A 21858-nucleotide genomic window follows, 5' to 3' on the forward strand; every position below is an offset into this window, starting at 1 on the left:
TTTCAATATCTACATTTTCCTCGGTTAAGTAATCAATCAACTTTATTAAAAAAAACACGTAAGTATAGAAGCTTATTAGAATTAGATTTTTGCATTGAAATTATGAAACAATGCCGCACGCCTTAGTGTTATTATAAGAAGAAGACCCTGCTATATGTGGTTTTCATATGGGCAAATGTTAATCTTCATTGGGTCAAAGTCCTTACGGTACCTAAGTACCTGACTTGAAAATATTTTACAAATAGAGAAAATATTTATGTGTAGCATGAATTGGATTGGATTTTGTCCCAGCTGGGCAAAACCTCCCGCCATCCTATTTTTACCGTTGGTCCAGATTTTTAAACATTGACAATTTATGTCCAAGAACCACAGTCATATAAACAGCCGAATTGAGAACCTTCTTTTTTAAGCTGATTAAAAATAGATTTAGACATCATCATCAGCAACCATCGTAGTAGGTAGATGAAGGCCCCCAGCTGCATCGAGATAGAATAGGACCAGCGAGTCTTGGCAGTAGCTATGTAAAGCAAAACTCGTTCTATCAACTTTAAAAATTAGTCCATCAAGCAGCAATGTAAATCAAAATATAATTATTTTAGGTGTTTGTTCTAATAATGAAGAAAGTTAGTTTTTAACCCCCGACGTAAAAAGAGGGGTGTTATAAGTTTGACCGCTATGTGTGTCTGTCTGTGGCACCGTAGCTCTTAAACGGGTGGACCGACTTGAATGCGGTTTTTTTTAATTGAAAGCTGGGTTTCTAGCGATGGATCTTAGACCTGTTTTATCAAAATCGGTTCAGCCGTTTCAAGATCATCAGCTCTTTTGTTCACTGCGGTAGAAATCTTAGACGCATAATGGGTATTTACTTTACTTTCAAACATATTTGGGACCTAAAATTTGAAACACCCTTGTATGCTATATATAACTAACTATGCATGATTATGGAATTCTTGGCCTGATACTGCAGCCAGGATATCCAGAACACTAGTAGGTACACTCTTAAAAAAACTATAGCAGACATATAGTGTTTGATTCCTTTTGATCAGTATTTGATTCTACATACAATGCAATGGTGGCAATACGATGAGCTGATGCTGCAGCCAGGATATCCAACACACTAGTACACTTTAAAAAATATGCGGGGACTCAACCTTACCTGTTAATAAAGACCTACCTGTGGCAACCCAAAGGTTAAAATCTCACCACCCACCAGTATCCAAAATACACTCCAGAGACCCTGCCTGGGAAATAAGACAACATTGAAAAAATAGCTGGGGTTGATGTCTTTGTCTATTGTCTGCACATGTATGGCAAAATATTGATTAAAAGATCACCATTTTGTATTATTGGCTGTATGAATAACATTCCTTTTTGCCTGTCCATTTTTTTTAATGGCGCCATTTTGTTTTGACATTGACAGATCGGCACGTCACTGTCACTACTCTCTGTCACTGTCGTCTCGTCAGTCAGTTCACGTTACGATAAAATAAGTCACGATTCGATCGATCGAGAAAGAGAAGGGAAGTCGATTTTCGACAGGAGAATATTTCGTTTGTTTTGTTTTTAGTACCACGTGCGCGTCAGCCAGTCAGTTGTAAAAGAAATACTCAATTCCATGAGTGAAAAAAAGGTATCCTTTAATCAAGTTTTCGTCCAACGAAAGGTATACCTTCCGCCGCCTAAGTTTGCCTAAAAGTTCATTGCTCCGACTAGTACCATAAAAACTATAAAGATATAATTCCAATAATTGAATAGACTATACATACCGTTAAGCGATTCGAACACAATCCGGGAGTAACGTAAAAGACGTCGCATAAAAAATGTATCTCAAAAATGCGTCAAAACTGAGTATTAAGTAATGAACTTTTAGGCAGATTTATATGGCGCATGGTATAAATACGAACTACTTATTAAGGCAGAGAGACCTACAGACAGATTTTCATTATCGAATCTAATTGTAGAAAAAATTAAATTGAGATAAGTATTTATACATTATATTGCAAATTTACAAGTTGACAAAAATTTTACACGCCTGAATGTGTCATTGTATATCCACTTCAGAAGCAGTGGGTAAATTATAATTACAAATTTTGCCGAGCGGTTGTCATTTAAATTAACGTTTTACTGTTTTTCAGATCCCGTTATCTTCGGCTGAGAGATGTCGGAAGTATCGAGAAAAATTAAAACAAGATAATCCAGAAAAATTCGAAGAAATGAAAAAGAAAAATGCACAAAGAACTTTAGCTAAGAAAAAAAAAATTGGAGACATGGAAAATGAAGAAAAACAAGAAGTGAGACAGCAATGGCGGGAAGCTAAAAAACGTAGAAAATTACAAGATAAAAAAATTGTAGCAGCCAAAGCTAAAAAAAATGAAAAAGTTGGGCAATTAAAACAGAAAGTGGAAGCTTTGTCTCAAAGAATTAATCATAAAATAGTTGGACAGGCAACTCAGAAGATACATTCTCTTATTGCTGAATCAAATGAGCTCAAAATATTTGCAATCCATGAAATTTGTTCTGCTGAATCAAAGACAAAAGAAGATTTAAAGAACTCGGTTCTATGACAAAACCATGTACAATAGAAATATTCTTGGAAGTATGTTTGCTCTGGAAGCACTGACTATAAAAAGTTAAGCTAGATCAATAACAATAAATAAACCAGGTAAACGCAGGAAGGCAGGCAGGTCGAGGTAAGTCTATGGCATGCTTTGGGGTGCAAACTACGAACTGCCTATCCTGGAATCAACCCAATTTACGCCAATGACACAAGTGCATAATACATATACATATATTTATGTATTCCAAACATGGGCACAGGATAAAAACAATATACAAAATACCTTATGCTCATAATAAATATGAGTAATTTTCGAGTTGATACTCTCTAAAAGTAGTCGGTAGTCTTAATTTGGTTCCATGAGTTCCATAAGTACATAGAATAATCCTATATTGCATCACCATGTCCATCAATCAGGGGTGTTGTAATAAAATTATGAAAGCAGCATAAAACATGGGAGCAATTCTTGGAGATTTTAGTTGTTCTTTCATCCTTTTACTACCTCTGACTATATTAACTTGATAACGCAACACAATCAAGCTTGGCATATTGCCCTTCCATCTAGCCTGCAAAAATATGTTATTTATAAAATAAGAAAGAATATTGTGTAATTTCATTGAATCAATCGACTGCTATTGCACAGAGGCAGAAGAGACGGCTACCCACATCCTACTGGAATGTTCTGGAGCGGCGAACTACAGGGCACTACGCCTCAGGTCACCGGGGTCACTCCAGGAAGTCGTTGGCAAAGTGAAGGGTCGCTAGACTTCCTCTAGGAGCGAAGCTGACATGAATAGTGCCTACAGCCGATCACGCAAAATAGGTGCACTAAGTTGCAGAGTTGCGAAAAACAGCTGGCTACTACCTACACCTATATCATTGAATCAAGCTTTACATTATGTAAGCAAATAAATAACAGAAAATATAGTTGAGTAAGTTAATGTCTTGTATGAAGTTAATTTAAACAATGATTGTGTTGTGACTTTTTGACAAAGTGCATATTCTAAACAGTATTATTATTTTAATATTTTTGAAATGTGATCTCAAGTTTTAGTAAATGGTCAAATGGTTCAAATGGTAATAAATTGTTTTAAGTACAGTGTGGTAGGTATTTGTTCGGAAAATATTATTTCGAGCTGAATAGGAAACTATAAAGTAACCCCTTTATTTTTAATCTGTAGTAGTTAAGACATTAAATTTTAAGAGTAATGTATGTCAATAAAACAATGAACAATTTAGGGTAATCTACCTGTTTTGTTGCTTTTACTTATTATTTTTTAAGGTACCGTTAACTGATTAAGTCAGATAGCAACATATAATATCATTGGATTAAGTCAACACAAATTACTATGAAATTTGAAAATGAAAAATTAGATAATCCTTTTAGTTTTGATACTTTCGTCATACTTATTTTTTTAAATTTGGGCGCCTGCACCAAACAACATTTTTGGTTATTTCTAAATAAGTACATAATATCGAATGGATTGAACAAACCTAATGTCACTTTGACATTTTTGTAGGAAAATAACAGATGCATGACATTTTCTTGTTTGTGTGAAGTATATTCAAATATAGGTTGTTACCTACAGGTACTTTCATTCAATTCATTCGTGCCTGAGGGCTACTACGAAATCGTATTGTTCCGTCCCTCTCACTCTCTTATTAAATAATATAAGCGTCAGCGGGACGGCAAGATACAAAGTTTACACTTCGTATTACCTAATAGGGCCTGCTTTTGTGAATCGGCCTGTAGTTCATTAAATCCTTTGGATGTTAGTTTCGCACCGTCATTCATAAAATATTTTAGTTTCGGCAATAAAATCCATCAAAATAAAACAACCAAATACAATTTTTACGTTGTTTATTAAAATAATATTCGTTCAACTGAACACAAGATACGGGGCAGACCTAAAATTGAGTTTTCTAATTTGACAAATTTTCTACAAAAAATAATGCTTTACATTACCCTCTTAACAATAAAAACAATAACACCTATCAACATATAAAAGACCTTCCGAGGTATTGTGGACAATCAAACGAGAATCCGCGTTTCAAAGAAATTAATAAAAATAAACTACACTTAAGTGTATTTCCCTCAATTAACTATCATCCCTGGGACGGGATTATGAAGTAATTTTAACAATATTTTGCGTGGTTAATTACAGTGATGTACAGTGATAATGAGTAAAAAATATCAAGATTAAAAAAAATGATGAAATTCAGTTAAAATCAAAATACCTACGAATGTTTATATACAACACTTGAACATTAAAAGCTGACATGTAGGGTTGCCAGAATTATCTGCAGCGATAAACTAAAATAAACTTTGCCGCTAAATACTTCTCTTTCTAACTTAATACAATAAATGAGAAAAAATGTTTAGGTCTCGTGAGGCGTAATTAAATTGTTTTTTTTAGTAGCTTTTGATCTAAACTTAACCTGTCTAGAGGTAGTCAAATTAAAAGGCTGGAAAGTGTTATAAATTTTAAGTGTACCTAATTACGTTAATTATTTAACAATAACAGAAATTTCAATCAAGTTTATCTCTGTAAATTACAATAGAATTGTTTTCTCTTTGTAATAGACGTGCATTTTATAACTTTTATTTAATGCTGTATATCCGGAATAAAACAATCGTAGTGACAATTTCGTAGGTAGTATCCTACTAATAATATTTTAAATGCGAAAGTTTGTTTGTTTGTTTGTGTGTGTGTGTGTGTGTGTATGTTTGTTACTCTTTCACGCTAAAACGGCTGGACGCATTTAGATGAAATTTGGTACGTAGATAGATGGACGTCTGGAATAACACATGGGCTACTTTTTATCCCATTATTCCCAAGGGATAAAATCTCGAAATAATAACCGCTGGGCTAAGAGTCATGAAATTTGATATGTAGGTAGCTGGACGTCTGGAATAACACAAGCTACTTTTTATAACGGGACAAGCTACAGTTGTTCTTAACACAACCTCAATGAAGACCACGATATACATTTTGGGAATTCCCGGGGAATTTCGTAAAATCCCAGAATTTCAATTGTAACCACCAGATCAAAGTTTAAGCGTGCGAAGCCGCGGGTAAACTTTAGTTTAATATAATTTAATTTATTAATTGACATTTGTCATAATGGGAACATTGACTAAATAAACAATTTATTTAAAATTATTATTTCCCCTATTTACTCCGTATTGGCCTACAAGTATCGCCAAGTGAATGCAACACTGAAACGTCTTTGTTTATTTAAACTTTATACAGATATATTTCAGTATTGCTTCCTGTTAGAGACACTAAGTTTTTAACATATTTTTTTCTTTAATAATAAAAAATAAAATAAAATGAAGACTCAATGTTAGTATCATCATCATCATCCCAGCCTATATACGTCCCACTGCTGGGCACAGGCCTCCTCTCAGAAAAGAGGGCTTGGGCCATAGTTCCCAATGTAATGTTAGTATATTGAACCTAATATTTTCCAGTAGAAATATAGTTTTAAGAATAGGTTATAATTGAACCGATGGTCATATAAACGCGGACTCTCTAAATGATATATCCATAAGTATGTAAAAGTACCAGTTTAGTATTACATTATTAAGTTTGGCACAGATATTATAGTAAATTATTACATAGGTTCAATCCATTTTACCTTCCTGGCAATTTGAAAATTCCTGATGGTTTTGGCACTAGTTCGCTTGAATACCCTCAAAAAAATATTAAAAAATCAAATCATGAATTGTGCGAAACGAAAATAAATTCCATAATAGTTTAAATTCAAAGTACCTTAAAATATAAATTTACAAAATGTTATTAAAGATTTAGTTTTACGATACAGTACCCATGTTCAGTATTGCACATTTCGTTCCTATGCAAAATCTAGCGGATCGTAGAAAAATTTCGTCGTTTTTTTAATAAAATGTTTTAAAATAATCAAGATTTAGTCATGCTTTTTAAAATACATTGATCTTTATAGTCAAGTGGTCAAATTCAGGATTTAAATTCCAAATACAAAATCATACATACACAATTATGTGCATACTTATAGTGGATTATTTAGGGCTTGATTTGCAATCAACAACGTTAAAATTCTTAATAATAACAATAAAAAGTAATTAACAAAAGTATTGTTGGATAAAACAAACCATCCGCGAACATTCCGAGGGTATTTTTAATAATATAATATAAATGCAATATTTTTTTAACCGAACAAAATCTAATAGTCATGAAATACAAATTTATTTACAAACTCGAGTTCTATACACTCTGGGTTAACTCTGGGAAACATATTTTTATATGGAAATAGACTTTTGAGAAAATTATAATGCAAATTCCATTTTTTCTGTTAATTTAGGTATCGTTTCGTTATGAGTCAGTATTCCGCTAATATTTTCTTTATTTTTTTATATTGTAATAATGTATACATAAGTAGCATAGCTTATACTCTAATATGACACAGTTATATTAAACCTATATTTTATATTTTACATCATATATGTACTTACACATATACAGTGGTTGACCTTGCACCTAAATGCTCTCTAACACCGTAGAAAAAGTTTAATCTCATTGGAAGCAATTTCATAAAAAAAAAACTATTATCAAAATAAATCATGCTTGAAACGCTTATTTTTTAAATTAACTCCATAAAATTAACCTTCCAAAAACAAAAGACCATGCATTGCAAGCAAAAATAAACATAAAGACACTCCATTGCCAATTCCACTTTATATTAAAGAGCATTTGGTCCAGTTTCCAATTTACAATTCACTCATACAACGTGCCTAAACTAACCTACGACAGTCTAACTTGTTCCGCACAACGGAAAAAACTTTTTTCCCTTTGTTTCACCTTAGAATTAACTTTTTACAAAAACATGTTACAAAGGGAAATTATTTTTTTAAAACTAACTTTAAATCTACGCTACATGGAACCTTAATCTGGTGCAGGCCGTTAAATGAAAAATCAAGGGTACTGGATAAAAAATTCAACTCTACATCAATTCAATTAAAATTTAGGAAAAAGTGGCCCCATCAATTGTTTTAACATCACAAAGTTCAAGATTTTGTCTGCCAAGTTCACGTTTGACATATTCCGTGTCTTTTTCGCTTTACCATTCAACAAGGAACCATAACAGAAACTTTGATATTGAGTTGAATCTATTACCAAGTTGTTAGATGAAATGTCCACAAATAAGAGAGCAAATACACATGTGAATGGGTAAGTATAGCATCCGCAACAGTACCATGATTCTTTTTTTCACTACATAACAAAATAAGTACTATTGCAAGAATGTAACAAGTGAAATAAGGAATTATGGTATCATTGGCATCAAGATGTGAATCAAGAATGTACACACCACCCTACTGCGTTGCTTAAAAGATGTTCAAGACAAAGCTACAGTAACCGAAAATAAAAATGGTGCGGAAGAACAACTCTAGTTCTATCGGGTCCGATTAGTGAACGAACGATTCAAACCCTCATTTAATCGCCATAAGGACTTGAATTATCAAATAGTGCATTATTGTCGTGCCTAAATTCCGGGTCGACAAATTCGGGGTCGTTCACTAATCGGACCCGATAGAACAGGAGTTGTTCTCTTAAAAAATGAAGATGGCGCTATAAGCAGCAGTAGTCTTATTGCCGAAAAAAAGTATCAACGAAGCACGGTGATTTGTTAACAGCTTGAAAATATGATTATTAACTTAATTAAGTCATGTATAAAATGCCATGTACCTTAGTTACGGTGCCCCACATTTTTATAATTCATCTAACCAAAAATACTGGTTTGAGAACAGAACGTTAAAAATAAACTGGAATGGCACATAGAAATGTGACTACTGCACTAAATGCAGATGACTCTAGTTAGTAAAAACGATAAATGTCGCTGAAAGTGCTGCCATCTGTTGCTCAAGGAAACTAGGCGACATCTAACATCTTTAAACGGCAAGAGATCATAGTTACGTAGAAATGGATATTGAAAAATAAAATTGTGGGCGTCGTTTTTAAAATGCAAAATGACTCGATTGGGGCTCAAATTTGAGATCAAAGTGACTTTAAATTTATGAACGAAGCAGTGGGAATGACACATCAGATATTATTATTAATTTAAAATATTAGTCATGAACTCAGGTCAAGTTTTAAAGTCATATACGAAGTCATTCTATACGGACTGTCACAGAGGAATACCGTACATTTGGTTAAAACAAGTTTTTTCTGCAAATATTAGGCCTTAGGAATATTACAGAAAACCAAAAACACCCAATAATGCCGGTATTCATTTGCGACATAAAGAAAATCCGCAATCAACAGGAGGATTATACCGAAATAAGTTCATACAGTGCCTATTTGTTTAGTTATCACAACCAACACGTTTCAGGCGCGGCCGCTAGATGGCTCTGTCCCACGTCGCTAGCTCCGCTCACGAGATGGCACCACGCGTCGATAATTCCGCATAGGAAGAACTCTGTTAGAATTTTACCTCGGTAGCGATATAAGTTAACGTCCGTGCAAGTTAAAATTATCACAGAGAGTTAGACGCGCTGTCCACTGTCACTATGAGACGGATATGACCTCGTGGCCGGGTCTGGCCTGGGCTGCGCGAGGCCACGACTGGGAAGTCAGCTGGCCCACGGAGAGGGGGTTGTTGGCGTCTCTGGGGTTGGTTCCGACGGGGTTCCTCGGGGGAGGGGGCGGGTCGGAGGCGGGGGAGGCTAGGGAGGATAGTGCGGACAGACCCCCGGGGCTGGAAGCTGAGTTGAGGGGGGTATCGGCGTCACCGTCGCTGGACGCGTCCGACATTTCCTCGAGTTTGACGTCTTCATCGGAGCAGGGCGATTGGGGAGTCACCATTGGGAGGGGGACGTTCCCTGAAGCGGCTGCTAGGGCTTCCATGTAGCGCACGCATTTCTTCTTCCGCCTGTAAGGATTTAGAAATTTTAGTGGGGGGTAGCTGGAGAAGTTTGTAAAGCGTTACTGCCAGGTACAATGTGATAAGTCTAGCTAGCTAGATGTTAGCTAGCTAAGCTCCTTAGAGAGAGTATAGGATGATACACTCACTCGGGAAAAATCAATAGAAACATGTATTAGGATGCTAATTGTACACTGATGGAAACGCATTTGAAGAGACAGTTTCGTATTGATGACAAAGCGTCCTCATCTTTGATAATCAATATTATGCAAAAAGGGATGTCCAATAAGTCATCTAGTACACATTCTGTTTAGATCAGTTAAACCAAATATAAATACTTATACAAAACAGTCTCTTCATTTTAATAGCTACAAAAACAACAGCGGAACGCAACAACGAAATATTCAAATTAGGTACTGTTATACAAAAACAAAAAAATACATAAACATGCTTGTCAATGTTAACTGACATAAAAAAAACTCATGCTGAGTTATTAAAAGTAAAACAGGTTAAAAGCCATCAGTGGCGGGAAGAACCTAAAATGCAAAGGTAAAAACCAAAAACTGCTAAGGAACTACACAACGTAGGAAATCATTCGGGTTCACAACATATTTAAAACGAATAGAGGACGTTGGCATTGGATTTATAAAGATACGTATTTTCATACGTAATAATTACCACATGTGGAACTCAATAATGACCTTATTAAATTGTATGAGTCCGACCGGGCTACCATAGTAAAACTGACCATGGATGGATGATAATATGCACCAAAATAATAATTAATTCTCAAAAAAAAAAGTTTTAAATGCATTGAATTGAATTGAACAATTATTTTGCTCTACATTTACACAAGCTTTTTGGTGAAGGGAAACCACGTTAGAAATCCTGCTGTCTGTTAAGTTCCCAATTCACACTGGGTCTGCGTGTGAATTACAAGTCCTCTCAATCTGAGATGAGGCCTGAGCCAGTGGGACGTGTATAGGCCGGAACTACATAATAATTTAAGGTTAAAAAAGTGAGATTCCACATTGGATGCAGATAGTTGCTTTTATACAGCTATCCCACGATTAAATTGTATCTAAATAAAACTGTTTTGACTACTATTTTTTTTGTGGAATAGGGTGAAAACGAGCTAACGGATCGCCTGATGGTAAGCGATTACCGTCGCCTATGGACACCTGCAACACCAGAAGAGTCACAAGTGCGTTGCCGGCCTTTTAGATGATCGGTCCGGGAATATCGCAGGCGACAGTTAATTTCAGAGTTTTGCTGTGCGATGCAGGAAATTTCTGGAAAAACGCACAATAGAGGACTGCCAACCATCTAAATAGTGATAATGGAAGTAACTATTAATCGCCTTATCTTTGAAAACTATAGCAATTCACACAATTTCTGTCGCAGTCAAAAGTTACTTCAAATCTTTTTTCAAATATGAAAACATGCTGTTTCAAATTGGCGTATCCTAACTACTTTGTAAATGAGTTATCTATTGTGAAGGAGGATAACAATATAAATTCTTAATTAACAAAAATGGTGTATATTCAAATACTAGACATTCAATTCTACAACAGGCAATGTTGATATCGCTATTTTCAGTCAGCCAAATGATTTATTTTCTAGGCATTACATTAAACTTTCTTTGCCTGGGTGAAGCTTAAAAGTTTAATTAAACCAAAGTAAGTATCTTGTGTGTTACAAAAGTCGACGAATACTCGTATGTCCACGAACTAAAACCGACCTTGTTGGTAGTCCGTGACCTCATACATGATTGGTTTAATTTCGTAGACAAATTTGTCTCCTTTTATAACACTCAGGATAAGGCGGTCAAAATTTAAAACTCTTTTGAGCCTTACCTACTCATCTTTTATAATAACTAGGGCCTGGAATTTTGCGTGCGGCTAGTGACAGATTGTAGGGTAAAAACCGATGCTCTCTCCCTACAACCTGTCAATAGTCGCACGCAAAATTCCGAGCCCTAATAATAACTTATCCAAAGCCATTTCAGACCTTACATGACACTTTATAAAAGTGTTAAATCAAAATATATAAAATACCATCATTTCATAGCGTATCCTCCCTCACCAAAATTATCTATCAAATCACGCAACGTTTTAAGTCAAACCAATGCCAACATCACACAACATCCATCGCTGTAAAACCAGCTGACTGGTAACTGACCGTGGCTCGTCCGGCGGGGCTAGGCCGGCACTAGAGGTTCACGTAAGTCGGCTCCTGGGCCGGACTCCCGACCAGTGACGCGGGGGGAAGGGGCGTCGGCTCTGGCCGGAGGAGCCCGAGCCCGCCTGACACCATCACGCTAGTTGACTCAGGGCTACAGCCCGGAAGAGAAGAAGAATCGGGAAGGAGTTGATGATAATTTGAGGGATAAGGTAAGAATTAGGGATGAGAATAATGTGAAAAGAGACGATAATGGAGCGCGAGATGATGGTGGAATTGACAAAATGATGAAGAAGGAAGTTGATGAGAGATGAAATGGAATTCAAAGAGAAGAATGTCAAGGCAAACAGCCCGGAAGAGAGTGGAAAGAATGGAAGAGAATAAGTGAGTAGGAATTGATGGCAATGTGATGAGGGATAGGGTAACGATTTGGGATAGTGTGGGATGAGAGGATAAGATAGAACGAGATAATATTAGAATTGGCACAATGATGATGAAGGAAGATGAGTCGATGAAGGATGAAATGAAGTTAGAAGAGAACGTAAAGGTAAAAAGGTGTCATGATAGGTAGGAAATGAATAATGAAAGCGTAAACGAAAGATGTAAAGTAGAAAATGCAGGACAAGAAGAATCAGATAGAAAATTGTCAAGAAAAGAAAATGTAAAATTACCAACGACGATAAAATAATGTGGGCGGAGAAGAAAATAAAGAATTAAATAAAAAAAGAGTATAGAGTTTAGGGATATAAATAATAAAGTGTACAGTAAGGGGATAGTGCAGAAAAATCAGAAGATACATTTTTAAAAGGTGTTAGAATAATATAATGATTATGGATGGAGTGTAAATTATAGATCCGTATAAGAATGGGTCGTGGTAGCGCGAGTCAAGTGGCGTGAGGCAAATAAAAATGGCATCGGAGCAAAAATGAATACAAAATCGTCACCAATAGTGCCAGCGGAATCCATTGTCCGAGGGAAGCGGCAATCATAAGTGGAAAAAACATTTCGATAAGTAAACATTATCACCTCACACTTAATTTAAAAACAGTTGAAAGAAAAAAAGCGAGCGTAATTCAGAAAATGTGTCAAGATTTTTTTGAAAGCTTTTCTTCGACAAATGATTGCCCTCCCACGGTGCCGGCTACGACTATGCCTAGTTCCACTACGACTTCACACTTTTGTCTACTTTCAAAAAAATCTATTCCGTATTGATGTAAGATATTATATATTTCTTTGTGAAAAGACACATTTTCTGAATCAGCGTCGCCTCTTTATGTCGCCCTGTGCGAGCGTAAAGTTCAAAAACAAAAAACAAATTCGATTTAGCACAAAACAACTACTAAACTTTTGGGATTATTCGCCGGTTTAAATAATAGCAAATCGAGACCGGGCTCTCTTGGGAATCTTCAGTAAAGACTAAAGATAAGCCAAGTCTTTCCACATAGAAACAATATCAAAATAATAACCAACAGAATGGTTTGACAGACTGTTCGGTTTTAAGTTTGCGGTTCATAGATTTTCTGTTTAAGCGAAAATAAATAAAAACAAATAAGGGAGAGCACACACCTGCAAGGCTTGCACCATTGGTTCTGCTGGTCGAGGCCGTACCTCGCGCGGCATTTCTTCAAGTTATTTCCTGGAAGTACAGTAGGACACAGTGTTAGAACACATCCTTGCGAGCCCACACGACGGTCTTTCTAAATTATATATAAACGGCAAAATTACGAAATAATCCAAAATAGCAAATAAATCTTTACGAATGTCCGATCAGAAACAAAAATATGACGTCAGATAAATTTTGATCAAAATCCAGCGGTCAAATTAGGGAGCCCAAGTCACGCCAAATGCTACTCCATCTGCGACAAATCAATTTACCCGAAATCATATTCCAAGCATCTTAATGTAACTAATACACTAGATCTACTAAAAAGCATGCAAGCACCGAACCCCCAAACGTGTTAGTACATGCGCGGATGGGATGGGACAAACGAAAGGGATCAAACGGAAAAAACATTGGTTTTAAAAATAACAGACTACTCGCATAAACTTCCAAAATAAATGCTAACTACGTTCGAAAAATAAAATAATAACCACAAATAAACATGACGCTTATAAGCAAAATTTAAGCAGAATAGGTTCTCCGGAATCAAAAATAAATATTGAATTCATTTGGCCAGTATCATTATATATAGACACCGCAGTACAGAAGCGGCGGCGCCGGCTCCCAGGCTGTCCCAGCCCGGCTCCGCTCTACGCTGCCTGCAAAGCAATACTCAATCCTCATACTGACTGCTCATGCACGCTCCCCAGTACGGCTCGGAGCAGATCGGAAAGCCAAAAACCGGGACAACCTTCGAAGGAGTGCCACTTACAACAGGGTATGTCTCATAAATAGCTTTGTAAATAAATAAAGGCGATAAATAATATATAAAAATACTGGTATTGCTACAACCTGGACCCCGTTAACCAACATTCGATAATGCAATGTCGAAGTGTCTTCAGCTGAGCAAGTGGGTCTCCACGGGGAGAGGAGCGGCGGCGTCGCGGCCAGTCGGTCATTAATGAGTCGCCTGGGCGCGCGACGGCCGCGCGCGGGAGCGGGAACGGGAGCGGAAAGGCGTCGCCGGAGTGTAGGGCAGTACCTCCATCGGTTGTCTCCTGTTTTCGCTTCCTCTTCTTGCCCCTTTGCGTATTAGCCCTAGACGACCAATCGGGATAGAGCTGCATGTGCAGCTGGCGTTCCCGCCGCGCCAACTCGTAATACTTGGCTTGCTCCTCGCGGCCAAGCGCATGCCACTGTACCGTCAACAGACGCCGCAATATGGAAAGAAAAGAGAAATGCACTTCGACGGTGTCCTCGCCCGGCACGAGTACCGCGACCTACTATCGTGCTAGAAAAACAGCCCGCAGTGAGCAGACGCGAACGTGAATTTTGATCCTACTTAAAGAATGAAAATGGCCAATTGTGACGTTCCTCACAGAACCTATTCTGCGGTCGGTATCGGAGTCGCGGCTGGTCTAGACATCTAACAAACCAATATAGTTTCCGATCGGGGGTGTAGGGTGTACATGTACACGATCACTCGACGACTACAGTACACAGAACACGCAACACTAAGGGCGCGAGGCGGCGCGCGGCGATGCTCGGTAAGGCTCGGCCAGGCTCGGCCAGGCTCGGCCAGGCTCGGAGGCTCGCCGTCGCCGCGCCGCGCTCCGCTCCGACTCGTGAGCAACGGTTCCAGCCGCTTTTCTAGCACAGGCACCTCCGGGCCGCCGCACAATAACACAGTAGAGTAACACGCACACACGCACACTCACATACGGGGAGGACTCGTCGTTAATGGTACAAGCCGGTCGGTTAGTCTTACGGGAGAGGGACTCTCTCGGGGGTGTTAGTGGGTGTGCGGGAGAGAGCCCCTGTGGGCCGGGGAGGTGAAGCGAGTGTACAAGCGTCGACGGAACAACCCAGCCCGCGCCTCGTCAGGTCCTAGGGTCCAATACCTCCCAACTCAGCAGGACTACGGTCCTTTTTCCGTTTTTTCTTTTTGGAACCGTAACCGTAGTTGTCTCGCGCGCTCCAGCCCGGGTACAGCTGCATATGGAGCTGTCTCTCCTGTCTCGCTTTCTCATAGTACTTTGCTTGCTCTTCGCGACTCAACGAATGCCACTGCGTTAGATTACGACACGATATTGATATGTTACTGGCGCGTTGCGACGTTAAATCTGGATCAATCGTGGACGTTCAACTCAATTGAACGTCCATGACTAAGTGCTTGTTAGGAATCGGATTACGTTCTCGGAACCAGAGCGCTGTTAAGTATTCAGCTCAGCGTTCAAAAACTGTAGACATTTAGGTATGCACTCGCATAATCTTATTCCTAACAAGATGAACAATGAGACAAAGAACATTTAATATTAAAATTGGCCAAGTTAATTTCAAATGGTATATAATTTATATTGTATCGCAACTGTTTTTGAACTCACCCGTCGTCCGAGGATCTGGTTGATGGCGGCGGATTCTTTCAGAGTACACTCGGCCACGACCTTTGCCCGCATTTCTTTCATGTACAGCATGAAGGCGTTCAGCGGTTTCTTTATGTGCGGCTTCTTGTTTTGCTCTTTGCTGTTGTTGCTGGCTGTACTCTCGTTAGGTTTGTCGCTGCCGCCGCTGTTTTGTTTTTCTAATGACCTGGAATTATGAGACAGGAACATTGCAGAATATATCTATTTTCAATTAAATATCAGTGACACTTGCGGCCTAGACTTTTGTACTGTGGTCGTGTGAAATAAAAAAAAGCATAAAGGAAGAGTAAAAAAACTCTCTCTAGTGAGCCCAGAGCAAACTGCTGCTTCGCCCAAAGGCTCGCAGTGCAGAGGGGAAAAGATGTGAGCGTTCTAGAAACTACGCCCCAAACGTGTTTCTTCTCTGTATTTTGTTATTAAATATTTCTGCAGCAATTTAATTCAGTTAACGATAAAAATACGTACAGTCGCCATCAAATATTTAGGAGCGGCCAAGGTGGTGAAAAATATCGGAAAATGCACTCTATTATTAAAGTGTTTCGATATTTATGATCACTTTGGCCGCTCCGAAATATCTGATGACAACTGTATTATGAACAACTATTTAAATATGCCTTTTTGCACATGTAAACAGACTAGTCTAGATGTTTTATAAATAAGAGAGCTTTATATGTTATAATTATAAAGTCTAGCGATTTCAAGAAGTAGCAACTCCGTAGAAGATGACCAGATAGCCAAGTAGTTAGAGAACCTGACCATGAAGCTTGAGGTACCGGGTTCGATCCCCGGTCGGGGCAGATATTTGTTCGAATAAAATAATACGAATGTGTACTCGGGTCTTTGATATTTTAAGTATGTATTTATCTATATTTATACCTAAGTATGTGTATTCGTTCCCTAGTGCCCATAGTACCATCAGCCAAATATGTGGTCTACCACCCTAATAATAATAATAAGCCATTTATTTCATCATGTTTGCATGTCATAAAACAATAATGCCAATAGACGTGTCTGTCAACTTGAAAGTTCAACTTTAGCGACATATAGGTATTCATTTGGAACTTGTTTAAAAATTGATAGACCACTTGACCACTGTCTTATTTGGCTGATGGTACAGTCACCAGCATTAATATCTGCCACAGCGGAGCGTGCAAAAATATCTGACACGTCCTTCCGGCCCTAGAAATAGAGTCGTATCAGATATTTATGCACTCTTGTTGTGTCAGATATTGGTGGTGATGACTGTACAAGCTTTGCTTGGTTTGGGACTAGGTCAATTAGTGTCAATTGTCCTATGACATTTATTATTACTACATTCCCGTTTGAAAGCGCTGTTAATGGAGTAGAGCGAGTATATTCTATGGCTAATGCATTTTTCCACCAGTTAATAAAAAAAAAGTTACATATTCCATAAAATTAAAAACTCACACCTTCCTAATCTAAACACGATCTATCATATTTATCAGAAGCGCTATCGAATCAATATGCTAACGAGTTTAGGCGACGACAAACACACGTCCGGTTGGAAATAGACGCGTTTCCGCTGCGCCGGCGCACCGTTTAAATAGAGAACGCATGTTGTTTATGGTTATGAGTTGCGCGGTAAAAAGTTCAAAATAGTTTATGGAGATGTCGCCTGTGGATGTGTGGTCTGCTGCTTTTTGTTGGCCAAGTTATCTACAGCGTGTATTGTTGATATAGCCACAAACTGTAACCAGACGTAGATTTAAGTGCTACGAACGGATATTAATATAAATTGACAATTAAGAAGTAACTAACAAAGCGTAATTGTTTTTTTTTTCGAGCAGTAATGTGCGTAACTTATTGAATCAAGCGTTACTTTGCGCAGGTCCTGGACCAGAGGTCTATATCAATGACCTACATATAAATAATTACTTTGCTCACCTGCGACCTTAAGATAGCTACGTCTATAGGTATATAAGAAATATATATGTTCATGCAGTTCCTCCACCTCCATACAGTAAGCACACACAAATCACGCAAACCCAACTATCACCACCACCACAGTACCTAAGCTAAAGCGTTTCGAACTCAACCAGAGTTCATCATCAGAGCAAAGAGAGTTGCTGTAGTTGTAGACGTAGCTATCGTAAGGACGCGCGGGAGCAAAGTAATTTTTTATACTTCAATACTAGAAATAACTATGTCCTGCAACGCAAAAAAAATAGAGGATGATACTTTGTAAGTTTGAAAGTAGAAGTTCCAACGTGAATATACCTATAGCTTTAGATATTTTTAGTTTTTTATTTTTTCAAATCAATATAAATATACAAGACAGCTAGATAAAACAGAAAAAGAAGAAATGAGAAGAATCCTGAAAAATGGCTTCCTCCCTAATATAAGAATACGGCCGAAAATGATAAAACTCATAGGCGTTTACGAAATTAGTTCCAGGAACGCGTTCGAAGTTAAAATACGACTTCCTTCGTTTAAAAATGGAAGGAAAAGACGCACAATGCGCGTGCGCAGAGGTATTCACTGCGCGGTAATTATGTGTTATGTAGCGTCGGCATGGCCGGCTAAACAAATTAGAAATGAGCTTCTGTTAAAAAATGATTTTTTTTTTGATACACAAGCTTTTTTTGCTGTGATTAACATTTTCATCCAACCTACACATCATGTACAGTCAAACAAACTGAATCATGTACTAATGCCATGTAGACATACCATACTTAAAAAAAAAAAAAAAAACAGAATTAAAATGTTCCACCCTAGTATAGAAAATTTCAAGTCAACTCGAACAAACGCCAACTGAAATAAAAGCTTGTCAAAAATAATTTGGATAGATTAGGTAAACTAAAACCCTTATCCAAATTAGTGCTGAAAATTTTGAATTTAGAAGTTCTTAGTTTTATTGGTTTTCAAAATAGTGACTACCAAATTATTGACTTAGCATATGTTCTGGGGTGAATATTCTAGCATTTTGACCGGTCGGTCATTTCATTACCATCTCACCATTATTAGTAAGTACAACGGAAGGACAAGTTGCAAGAATTTTGATCACAAAAAAGCTGAATATAATTTACGTCTCGCCAAACGCCATTGGTCAAACTGGGAGCGACAAAATTCGTATACTTTTCGCTAGTCAAGTCATACCGTAATGTTGTCCGAATCATAATTTTTACTGAAACCTTAATTTTTTCTGAGGTTTTTTCATCTTGTTAAAAACTATATTTTAGGTTAGGTTTGTTAGGTTACTTCTGAACAATTATTGGATTCAGAAAAAATAGAGTTACGACTAGGACATACTTTCGTTCTGGCAAACATTACATTCGGACGTTCAATACGTACTTATGCAAGCTGATATGGACCCGGTCAAACTACTAGGCCATCACGGCTGTTGTGTTTGTGTATTGTATACGATAACTGTATTATTTCCTGTGTGTTTGTAAATAAATTTAAACGCCAAACTTAATCGTCAAAATCAATGAAATTTCTCTTAACAATCTTCACACATAAAAACCTTGAGAATCATATTAATTATTTAACATCGATATGGCATTCTCAAAAAGATAACAAAAAACGCAGCTCAGATGTGGCAGATAACCCTTTTTGGTCATCCGTTACCATCAAAACATTCGCAGTCAAACATAAAAAAAAGATAAAATCTCGATTTCTCTGCCGACTGTACCTTGTCACAGAGGCCCGTTAACTAAAGGCGTCTCATATATCATCTTAATTAAATTTCTCCGGCGTTGGCTTATTTACATGACTGTACCTGCCTTTATGTAAGAGTGTCCAATTCGTTTTTTGAATTAAAAATGACGGTTAAGTGCGAAGAGATGTGCGCTGTGGGTTCCGTTGTTCTTTAAACTAAGGATTCTTTCATCTCGGCTTTTATTCATGCATCCCATTGAAGGGCACAAGCCTGAATGTGGGAGCTAGGGCTGTCGTTCCCACGCGGGCCCAGTGTATACTGGGAACTTCACACAAACCATTGGATTTCTTCGCAAGCGTGTGCTGGTTTTCTCACGATATATTCCTTCAAAGACCAAAACCCAAATTTCTACTCGATTTCACAATGACTCTACTATTTACTACTATTTATAAACGTGGCTACCACTTCCTCTAAACATATTTCTTTATTGTAATATGACATAGGAATTACGATCTCTACTTAAAAAGATTACAGGGACTGAATGAGCTAGACTTGATATTAGAAAGATAAATTCCACGGAGATCTCAGACGTGCACTATGATGTAATTTTCCGCAATTTTTATGGGTTGGTTGGTTTGTATGGGTTTAGAGAGCTAGTATTTTTTATGATTTCACAGGAGCGAAGCCACAGGCAATGATGCAAGTGACGAGTTGTCGTTCATCGTGGCATTCTAAGGGGGAGGCCTTTGTTCATCAATGGAAGTCTGGCTGATGATAGTCATACATAAGTTGGCTTGTTATTAGTGGTATCGGTACAACTTGAGGATCTCTAAAAACGAGCCTAATCTTTACTCATCCGTAACTCGGCTTATGTTATGGATGTCCATAGGCGGCGGTGATTGCTTTCCATCAAGTAATAAGCTAATAGCCAGCTCGTTTGCCCTCCTATCATATAAAAATAAAAAGATTTTCTTTCCTTCAGATGGAACCCTAAAACTGTTTAAAAGACCGTAGAGGTGTTTACGATGAGTTGCACAGAAACTTTCGTAAGAAAGAACTCAATTTCAAATTTCAACAAGGGCAGTTTTACACGGGGAACTTTTCTTGAAGGAGCTATTTAATTTTTGTCTACAATTTGTATGAGGTCATTCAAGTAAGTAAGTAGAATTATAGTCATTTTTGACTTTCATTTCTCCTTGTCAGCAAAAGTAACCTAAGTTACCCCCACCCCATGCTTAGGTACGTTAACAATGGTATATATTTTTATAAACTAGGTAAAGGTATGTTTCTTCAATTCCAGAAAACAAGCAATTTTAAGAATTATAAAGGTTACTACCATTATTAAAATAACAAAAATATACCAAATTTACAAGGTTTTGAAATATTAATTTACGCCATATTAATTTATTTCGCCATATATTTTTTACTAAGTAGTGCTAAATTAAATTTTAATTAATTATAGGATGACATATTTAGGTTGCTTTGAAATATAGTCAATTTATGAATTCGCCAGAGGCGCTAGTGTAGCGTGAGGTCTCCGAAATGTCAAATCTCATAGTTTTTGGGTGAGCTAATTTATAATTAGAATAATTTGCAATATCTGAAATTAATTATTATGAATGAATGTCGGTGTTCTGAGACAGTTTGTCTTTCGGAAAGCTTTAACAAAACGGTATGCAACATTGTGGCAACGGTTTTAAGCTAAACTTTGTTTTTACGCCCATAATAACAGACTTTGAAAGCCATACTTAAAAACCTCACGCAACAGTATCTAGTGAGACAAAAAAACGATAGCCCTCATTGAATAGGTACCTAAATAAGTGATGTCATAGCTTGTTATGGACATACAAAATCTGTGTAGCACGTATTTTGACAGTTCATAAAAAATATGTCAATTGTCGATCAAGTCGGGCACGCCACGAACCTCCAACATAATTATTATGTTATTGAGTAATTATAAATAGTCAATTAAAATAACACCGTAACAACGATAACTCAACACGTTTCCGGTAAATTACAGTTCAACGTTGATTACAGGTTAAATCTGTCATAAAATGAACGGCAGCGTAACGCGTTCAACGCATCTGTCAAGGGGTACGCTATCTTCAATCTGTACAACTTTACTAGGGGGCGGGCAGAGCCGGGTAATGTAGATAGTATCGCGATCATAGTCTGGCGCGAGTTAAGGGTTGTACAGTATTAAACGCGGAAATTGATCTTTCCGATTTTTACCCGACTGCAAGGACACTCACTCTTGTATCGTTTTTTGCATTATTTTTACGGTTTCCCCATTAGATTTTTTTTTACAAATTGTAATAAAAATAGTAGGTACTTACACATTACAAAAACAAGTAGGTACTAAGTAACATTCCTTTTCAACGATTAAGTTTTCTTTTTGGTCGCGTCTGCATACATAAACCACCAATTTACTTGAGGCTAAGTCTTACTTGTGATTGGGCTCATTTAGTTTTTTTAAATGGCTTCCGTCCAAACCGACGATTTTGAGAGTGCCAAAGTTGACACCTACAGGGCGACACTATTTACCGGACGTACAATACAGACATGATATTTTGTGACA

The 21858-nt window shown here is 37.4% G+C and overlaps 2 protein-coding genes across 8 annotated transcripts in view; one reads left to right on the plus strand and one right to left on the minus strand.

Annotated features, from left to right (window-relative positions):
- Positions 1 to 1461: 1461 nt before the first annotated feature.
- On the plus strand, positions 1462 to 5486 carry LOC141438647 (uncharacterized). The gene is made up of 2 exons (XM_074102514.1): positions 1462 to 1630; positions 2136 to 5486. The coding sequence occupies exons 1-2, from the start codon at positions 1616 to 1618 to the stop codon at positions 2562 to 2564; spliced, it is 444 nt and encodes a 147-aa protein (XP_073958615.1). The 5' UTR covers positions 1462 to 1615; the 3' UTR covers positions 2565 to 5486.
- A 25-nt stretch (positions 5487 to 5511) lies between these two features.
- Positions 5512 to 21858, minus strand: part of pan (transcription factor pangolin) — a 186288-nt gene continuing 169941 nt past the window's right edge. For 3 of the 7 annotated variants that reach the window (XM_074102518.1, XM_074102517.1, XM_074102521.1), the window contains 4 exons: positions 15623 to 15827; positions 15140 to 15305; positions 13205 to 13274; positions 5512 to 9466 (listed from right to left, as the gene is read on the minus strand). In XM_074102518.1, the coding sequence (XP_073958619.1) occupies positions 9103 to 9466; positions 13205 to 13274; positions 15140 to 15305; positions 15623 to 15827 (805 nt within the window). In that variant the 3' untranslated portion in view covers positions 5512 to 9102. Of the gene's footprint in view, positions 9467 to 11638; positions 11793 to 13204; positions 13275 to 14280; positions 14435 to 15139; positions 15306 to 15622; positions 15828 to 21858 lie in introns of all 7 variants that reach the window. The other 4 variants (XM_074102519.1, XM_074102524.1, XM_074102523.1 and 1 more) reach the window with 3 other exon arrangements.

The sequence above is a fragment of the Choristoneura fumiferana genome, chromosome 19 (genome assembly GCF_025370935.1).
Source record: "Choristoneura fumiferana chromosome 19, NRCan_CFum_1, whole genome shotgun sequence".
NCBI lineage: Eukaryota > Metazoa > Arthropoda > Insecta > Lepidoptera > Tortricidae > Choristoneura > Choristoneura fumiferana.